Source organism: Oncorhynchus mykiss, chromosome 14 (assembly GCF_057628025.1).
Source record: "Oncorhynchus mykiss isolate SJ-2025 chromosome 14, ASM5762802v1, whole genome shotgun sequence".
Lineage (NCBI taxonomy): Eukaryota > Metazoa > Chordata > Actinopteri > Salmoniformes > Salmonidae > Oncorhynchus > Oncorhynchus mykiss.
This window is the reverse complement of record NC_143035.1, coordinates 20,258,126-20,267,221: the sequence shown is the minus strand read 5'-3', so window position 1 is coordinate 20,267,221 and position 9,096 is coordinate 20,258,126. Positions and strand designations below refer to the sequence as shown.

General features: G+C 43.4%; 1 protein-coding gene across 1 annotated transcript in view; it reads right to left on the bottom strand.

The window, feature by feature from the left end:
• Positions 1 to 5,406: 5,406 nt before the first annotated feature.
• LOC110488959 (palmitoyltransferase ZDHHC9) overlaps positions 5,407 to 9,096 on the bottom strand; it is a 42,725-nt gene continuing 39,035 nt past the window's right edge. Inside the window, exon 9 of the mRNA XM_036943122.2 lies at positions 5,407 to 8,881. Coding sequence (XP_036799017.1) covers positions 8,657 to 8,881 — 225 coding nt within the window. The 3' untranslated portion in view covers positions 5,407 to 8,656. The remainder of the gene's footprint in view (positions 8,882 to 9,096) is intronic.

The following is a 9,096-nucleotide window of genomic DNA, read 5'->3' as shown; positions in this document are numbered from 1 at the left end:
TTTAGCTAGCTTGCTAGCTACTTCCAGACACAAATGAGAGAACAGCTCACTGACCATTTTATTCACCCTAGCAGAGCTGGTTAGGCTGTTTTTGATGTTACGCAGATCGATGGTGACTGCAACTGTACTGCTGGCAACAATTTACACTTTTTTTTACCAACATTTACTGACACTGGCCATATTCAACAGATGTTGAGCGTTTGTAAATTTGTCAGTTCAGCTGCACTCTGGCAGACAGAGGCGAGTGCTCTGAAATTGGAGAAGATGGCCAGAGTGAATTTACCAGCTACATCTATCAACAGTTGTTGCAGTGACATTCTATTGAAGTGGTCATTGCTCTTTTGTTAAAACTTCTTAAGGATAGCCCCCTTTTTTTCAATTTTTGCCTAAATGACATACCCAAATCTAACTGCCTGTAGCTCAGACCCTGAAGCAAGGATATGCATATTCTTGGTACCATTTGAAAGGAAACACTTTGAAGGTTGTGGAAATGTGAATTGGATGCAGGAGAATATAACACAAACCGTTTTTTTCTACCATCTTTGAAATGCAAGAGAAAGGTCCCAGTTCCAGCCATCACTCCGGTTGTAGTTCCGATGGTGTCCACAAGATGGCATCAGTGTATGTGCAACGTATCAGACGGATAACTTGAAGTATGAGCAAGCTACATGACATTTAGTGTGAAGTCACCCAGGTACATATGGGCAAATCGTGAAAGGTACATTTGCATTCATATTACATTTTTCTGCAAGAATATCGTCAAATCTTTATACTTGGACTTTAGCTTTTCCAGTATTAGTAGCCCTATAAGTGTTGTCCAAAAGGAAAATGCATGCTGTTGTACAAGGTTAGTAGCTACATTTTACAACATATACAGGGTTGCTTCATTCCTCATTGGCTATCTAGCTAGCTTTGTTTGGCTCCGATTGGTGCTTATTTGACAAAGTCGGTGTGCCTTGAAGGTGTAGCTCTCTGACCAAATATGGTGTCCTATGGGATATACTACACCCCTAATGATATAGAAGTCTGGTAACGTTCTAGGATCTTTGAGGAATACATACGAACGTGATTTGGCTGGTTGAAACATTTAGGGTTACATTTTCACAGATTCCTTTCTTTGCAAATTGAACGAGTGGAAATACAAAAATCGACCGTGAATGCTATATGGACCTTTTTAGGATATGAAAAATGATTTTAACGAACAAAACGACACTTCATGTTATCTCTGGGACCCTTTGGATGATAAATCAGAGCAAGATTTCATAATGTAAGTACACATTTCACCTTCAGAGGTGAATTTATCAAACCTATCGCGGTGAAAAAAAGTGTTTTGTTATTAGGAGCTCACCTCACAATAGCATGGCATTTTTCTGCAGTAATAGCTACTGTAAATTGGACAGTGCAGTTATATTAACAATAATTTAAGCTTCCAGATGATATAAGACAAGGGTAAAATCAAAATCAAAAGTAACAGTCAGTATATGGAGTGGCCACCAGCTGCGTTAAGTACTGCAGTGCATCTCCTCCTCATGGACTGCACCAGATGTTACATCTCACAGCAAGAACTGTCACCCCACTCTTCCACCAAGGCACCTGCAAGTTCCCGGACATTTCTGGGGGAATGGCCCTAGCCCTCACCCTCCGATCCAACAGATCCCAGACATGCACAATGGGATTGAAATCCGAACTCTTCGCTGGCCATGGCAGAAAACTGACATTCCTGTCTTGCCGGAAATCACGCACAGAACGAGCAGTATGGCTGGTGGCATTGTCATGCTGGAGGGTCATGTCAGGATGACCCTGCAGGAAGGGTACCACATGAGGGAGGAGGATGTCTTCCCTGTAATGCATAACGTTGAGATTTCCTGCAATGACAACAAGCTCAGTCTGATGACGCTGTGACACACCGCCCCAGACCATGACGGACCCTCCATCTCCAAATCGATCCCGCTCCAGAGTACAGGTGTACTCGGTGTAGCACTAATTCCTTCGACGTTAAACGTGAATCCGACCATCACCTCTGGTGAGGCAAAACCACGACTCGTCAGTGAAGACCACTTTGTAGGGCTTTGCGGTCAGAGGCTGTGATGCAACCAGTGATGCAACCAGTCAGCCAGCTCTCGATGTTGCAGCTGTAGAACCTTTTGAGGATCCATGCCAAATCTTTTTAGTTTCCTGAGGGGGAATAGGCTTTGTCGTGCCCTCTTCACGACTGTCTTGGTGTGTTTGGACCAATCTAGTTTGTTGTTGATGTGGACACCAAGGAACTTGAAGCTCTCAACCTGCTCCACTACAGCCCTGTCGATGAGAATGGGAGCGTGCTCGTTCCTCCTTTTCCTGTAGTCCACAGTCATCTCCATAGTCTTGGTTACATTGAGGGGTAGGTTGTTACCCGGCCAGGTCTCGGACCTCCTCCCTATAGGCTGTCTCTTCGTTGTCAGTGATCAGACCTACCACTGTTGTGATATCTGCAAACGTATTGATCGTGTTGGAGTCGTGGGTGAAAAGGGAGTACAGGAGGGGACTGAGGATGCACCCCTGAGGGGCTCCAGTGTTGAGGATCATCGTGGCAGATGTGTTGCTACCTACCCTCACCACCTGGGGGCGGCCCGTCATGAAGTCCAGGATCCAGTTGCAGAGGGAGGTGTTTAGTCCCAGGATCCTTAGCTTAGTGATGAGCTTTGAGGGTACTATGGTGTTGAACACTGAGCTATAGTCAATGAATAGCATCCTCACATAGGTGATCCTTTAGTCCAGGTGGGAAAGGGCTGTGTGGAGTGCAATAGAGATTGCATCATCTGTGGATCTGTTTGGGCGGTATGCAAATTGGAGTGGGTCTAGGGTTTCTGGGATAATGTTGTTGATGTCAGCCATTACCAGCCTTTCAAAGCACTTCATGGCTACGGACGTGAATGCTACGGGTCTGTAGGCAGATTGCCTTTGTGTTCTTGGGCACAGGGACTATGGTGGTCTGCTTGATACATGTTGGTATGACAGACTCAATCAGGGACATGTTGAAAATGTCAGTAAAGACACCTGCCAGTTGGTAAGCACATACCCGGAGCACATGTCCTGGTAATCCGTCTGGCCCCGCAGCGTTGTGAATGCTGACCTGTTTAAAGGTTTTACTCACATCGGCTACGGAGAGCATGATCACACAGTCGTCTGGAACATCTGATGTGCTCATGCATGCCTCAGTGTTGCTTGCCTCAAAGCAAGCATAGAAGTGATTTAGCTTGTCTGGTAGGCTTGTGTCACTGGGCAGCTCATGGCTGTGCTTCCCTTTGTAGTCTGTAATAGTTTGCAAACCCTGCCACATAAGAAGAGCGTCAGAGCCGAATCAATCTTAGCCCTGTATTGACGCTTTGCCTATTTGATGGTTCATCGGAGGGCATAGCAGGATTTCTTGTAAGCTTCCGGGTTAAAGTCCCACACCTTGAAAGCGTCAGCTTTACCCTTTAGTTCAGTGCGACTGTTGCCTGTAATCCATGGCTTCTGGTTGGGGTATGTACGTGCAGTCACTGTGGGGACTATGTCCTCGATGCACTTATTGATAAAGCCAGTGACTGATGTGGTGTATTCCTCAATGTCATCAGAGGAATCCCGGAACATGTTCCAGTCTGTGATAGCAAAACAGTCCTGTAGTTTAGCATCTGCTTCATTTGACCACTTTTTATAGACCAAGCCACTGATGCTTCCTGCTTTGTACGCATCTGTGTGTGTGGAGAACAGGTGATCTAGAATTTTTTCCCCTCTGGTTGCACATTTAACATGTTGATAGAAGTTAGGTAGAACTCATTTAAGTTTCCCTGCATTAAAGTCTCTGGCCACTAGGCGCACCGCCTATGGGTGAACGGTTTCCTTATACAGCTGACTGACTGCGGTCTTAGTGCCAGCATCTGTCTGTGGTGGTAAATAAAGAGCCACGAAAGTATAGCTGAAAACTCTCTAGGCAAATAGTGTGCTCTGCATTTTATCACAAGATACTCTACTTCAGGCAAGCAAATCTAGAGATTCTTAGATTTTGTGCAACAGCTGTTGTTTACAAATATGCTCAAACCGCCCCCCCCCCCTCTGTCTTACCGGATTGTGCTGTTCTATCTGATATCCCGCAAGCTGAATATCCATGTCATCATTCAGCCACGATTCCGTGAAACACAAGATATTACAGTTTTTGATGTCCCGTTGGTAGGATATTCGTGATCGTACTTAGTCTAATATATTGTCCAATGATTGCATGTTGGCGAGTAATATTGACGGTAACAGCTGCTTTCCCACTCGCCTTCTGCAGATGTTTACGAGGCACCCCGCTCTGTGTCCTCTGTACCTGCGTCTCTTCCTCTTGCAAATAACTGGGATGTTGGCCTTGTCAGGTGTTCGAGTAATGTCCTATACGTCCTGCTTGAAGAAAAAAATCAGAGGTGAATGATCGCTGTCCTGATATCCAGAAGCTCTTTTTTTGCCGTAAGATACGGTTGCAGAAACATTATGGACAAAAAAACTCACATAATAGCACAATTGGTTGGGTGCCCGTAAAACTGCTGCCATTTCTTCCAGCGCCATTTTAAATCCAGTTGTTGCCATCCTGTGCCTGTCCCACAGGTGTGATGTTCGGATGTACCAATCCTGTGTAGGTGTTGTTACACGTGGTCTGCCACTGCGAGTACCATCAGCTGTCCGTCCTGTCTCCCTGTCTTAGGCATCTCACAGTACGGACATTGCAATTCATTTCCCTGGCCACATCTGCAGTCCCCATGCCTGCTTGCAGCATGCCTAAGGCACGTTTAAACAGATGAGAAGGGACCCTGGGCTTCTTTCTTTTGGTGTTTTTCAGAGTCAGTAGAAAGGCCTATTTAGTGTCCTAAATTTTCACAACTGTGACCTTAATTGCCTACCGTCTGTAAGCGTTTAGTGTCTTAACGACCGTTCCACAGGTGCATGTTCATTTGTGGTTTATGGTTCATTGAACAAACATGGAAAACAGTGTTCAAACCCTTTACAATGAAGATCTGAAGTTATTTGGATTCTTACAAATTATCTTTGAAAGACAGGGTCCTGAAAAAGAGAGTTGATATGCACAAATACACATGTTTAAAAAGTAGTCACTGAGATAGGGATCAGAAGGTCACATGTTCTAATGTTGCAGATTCTCTTTCTCAAAAAAATGTCTATTTATAGCCCCATTTACACTTTGCATTAACGTGGTTTTCATGATCTGATCAAGATGACACAATTACTAGCTGTTCTACGTTTTCTGCTTCTAAACATGGTATTTAAATGTGTCCCTTCCACTGAGTCTGGATTGTGAACAGATTTCCTGGCCCCTCCCTGTATGCAAATTATTTGACAGATTGTTTCAAGCAGACAAAATCCTTTCCATGCAATTATTCAGAGACAACATTATTAATAAGACAATATAATTTAATTACCAGATACGCCAATCAATCATGTAAAAAGTGAGGGAAATATCATGAAATATAAATAATCACAGTGCTATTACTAAACAAAGTGAACATAAATATAATTCCATCAGTGGTATTGTATCTGTACTGTATGCATTATGTACTCTCATATCTAGATCAGAGCCTTCTGATCGGAGACCCTCGTAGTGCACATGTAACATAAATCCAAATCATACATCCAAACGTTTACTCAACATTGAGATAAACGTCTCAGGTCATATACTATACACCCATAGAGATAGCATATAGTAAAAGGGTCCGATCCGTTCAATTAGCCTTCAACCAGCTTAAACTTTAACATGAACATTCCCCTTGTCATTTGTTAATCACAATCACAAGTACAGTCGCACTCTCCATTGAAGCAATACAGCAGGGAATTATCTATCGAGAGCGAATCTTTACAACTGTCCAGAACCGAAAACTATTCAGGGACAAAAACTCTTTCAACTTCAATTGATAGGAAGATTGGTTTGAGGGTAAAGCCTAAGAACTGCTCCGAAAGATGAAAAAACATTTTGGGGGGAAAAAAATGATTACAATAGAAGACATTTCCCGAAAGGCCTTCTCACAATTGCATACATAGAAATTCAGAAAATTATCTTTACCACTTTTTGATTAAAACATCCCTTTGTTGTCTGTTTCAAAAAGGCAGCTTACATTATCGGCAGCTCTGGGGTGAAATCTCCCCTAGGTACAGATTTAGGATCAGCTTACCGTCCCCCAATCCTAACCTTAACCATTAGTAAGTAAAATTCTGAATCAAGATCTGCATCTAGGGAAACCTCACCCTACACCTTCTGAGCACAGTTAAAATAGTGATAAAAATACTGCAAGGGCCGAGATGGTTGTGTTTACGTACAGTTCAAATCAGGATAGAGTCTGGGTTACTGTTGTAATGTTATTGAGTGTAAATTGTAACAACTAGTAACTCCCCTACTCACATTCCTAATTCAAATACACTGGAACGGATAATATTTGTGAAATCAAATCAAATTAACAGAAGTTTAAACATACTGCTTGGCCATATACAGTAGCGCTGCAATCCTTTATATGAATTAAATCAGATTACTAAAGTATTATTCTATTGATGTATAAATGATCAGATGGCTGAAAGACTCAACATTGTTAACTAGAGTTTCTATATAAGTATACAGCACAATTACTCTGCCTTACATACAACACAATGAGTAATACAAACTCTCTCCATTGTCAACCAATAGCAGTTTAACATATCCCCCCCAATTGTCACTGACCGTCATTTGTGAATCCTAGCCTAGTTGAAAAGCAGCTGAAATTCTCACACACCTTGCCCGCCTCCCACAAACCCTCAATCCTCTGCTCCGTTTGGTGTGAAATGAACAGATGAGAAGAGAAAGCAGCTGCCGTCTCACTTTTCCAGTTTTATAATGAGCCCGCCACAGATGGCTGGTGTACTGAATATCTTCCCTGGGAAACACAGAGAGGAAGAGGAATGGAGATAATGAAAGCTGTCCTCAGCAATAGGTGGATGATAAGGAGCAAGGGCACCAAGTTGAGAGTGGAAGCTAAGAGGAAAAATTAAAAAGTTGCATGACTTGCAAGAAGCAGGGTGGATGTTCATTCACAGGCAAAAATCTAACACTGGCCACATACACTCAAAAACAGAGACGACCTGGTTCTCTTCTCTCAATCTTCCCTTTTCATCAGCAATAGACCAAATAGTTTTTTCAACACCTACATATATTATTTACATTTAAACAATGGCTTTACTTCATTCTCTGCTGTCTCTAAGTCTCATTTGTAACTGTATAAAATGGGACGTTATTTACAGTTGGCATGTACGATTTGGAGTGCTGAGTCATGAACTGGAGTCTAAGGGTCTCTGTAGCTCGACCTGGAGTCTAAGGGTCTCTGTAGCTAGACCATCTTAGTTATAGTTGCATGTGACAGCGCAGCTTTTTGATAAGGCACTGTAACTAGTATCAACAGCAATCAGGCATTCTGTCTCTCTCACACACACAAACAAGTTGGGGCTGTAATTATAAATAAAGTCAATTCAGAGGGTCAACGGAAATTCCTCCGATTTTTTTAAAAACTTGGAAAAGGAATTTCAGTTTACTTTCTGAATGGACTGAATTGAAATGAAAATGCCCCCAACAATGACACACACCCCCCCTCTCTGGGACACACTAAAGTGGCTGCTTCTAATGCTAGATACAGGAACTCTGATGGTACCCCTGGAAACAGCCTGCCATTTCAGACGATCATTCAACCTTTTTTTCCCCTTTCAGTTTATCCTCTGAATTGACTGAATTTATAATGACGGCACCCAACCCTGGTGTGTGTGTGTGTGTCTGACAAATGGAAGGATAGTAGCCAAGGTGGCACCTTAATCTCAACATTTCTAGAGATGTTCATTAGAATCACTTACTGAAGAGAGACAAAATGTTTGCCTCTGTACCTCAACCATAAACAATGGTTAGGGTTTCCTTTCTCTGCCATGTTTTACTGTTCAACACACCCTAAACTAGCTGTCAGTCCTTATTTCCTCATCATCCTAATAAATGTTGTGCCAACTGCCCAGCTTCCCATGGATTGCATAGGGGCCTGATCGGTGTGGTTCTGAGAACAGACTAATAGTGTGGATGTGTTAGAGGCTTTACAATAAGTGTATTTGTCAGATATTTTGCAATGCTAAGTATTTTAGAACTGGCTTCTTCACATTAAAAAAATCATCACAGCTATAAAACAAAAGACAGAGAAACAGTAGCATTAACAATCAGAGTCCACTGGTAGCTACGATCCAGAGGTGCCTGGGTATTTTAGGACCCCTTCAGCCGAACACTACCCAGGATATACAGTCACCTGCATCCAGTGGGTTCACAGTTCCTAGTTTCCCCATTATCTGTGTTTTCCATGCAATGTTCAGGGGGAGGAGAAAGGTGCCGAGCTACCATCCTTCTGGAGTGTAAATGTCAATCAAGCAGTCACTAACTTAGGGGGGATGCAGGTTTGGTGGGGGCACCAACTCTGCATATCTGGTGGAATGAGCAGGGAGTCAGAGCCTTGCAGTTATTCTCCACTCATTACAGGCAGATGCTTCTCACTCATATAGCAGCTGATTAAAGTGTCTCCCTCACAGGTCCAGACAGAGCGCTTTAGGGAAAGGTTGTGACTGACTGTGGGAGGGGCAAGGAAAAAACCCCAACATGCAGCTAGAGTGCCTTATCCTTGGCAATAATTGAGGCCTCCGCGTCAGTTTCAGGTGAGGCCAAGGGCGGGACTTTGGTGAGAGTCGGCGAGGATTTGGGTAAACTGGGCAGCTTCTCCTCCCTGGGGGAGGGGCTTCTTTTCTCTGCATGAGCGATGGCAGAGTCTGCCATGCTGGGCTTGGCGTCATCAGGGGTGTGCTCGTTGGGGATGAGTGGAGCTGTAGTTTTCTGCAGAGGGAACATGGCACCATAAGAAGATTCTAATAGTAACCAAAGACCAGGAACTATTGATAGCTGGCCTGTATTAGAATTCAGGGCAAGTGAAAAGGCAAAACATTGCACCAGTAGAAATATACAGACACAAAGCGAGGCACAAAATAGCTAGACATAGTGAGGTGCAACAGTAGATAAGCTATACATAGGCACGGAATGGCAACTGCAGA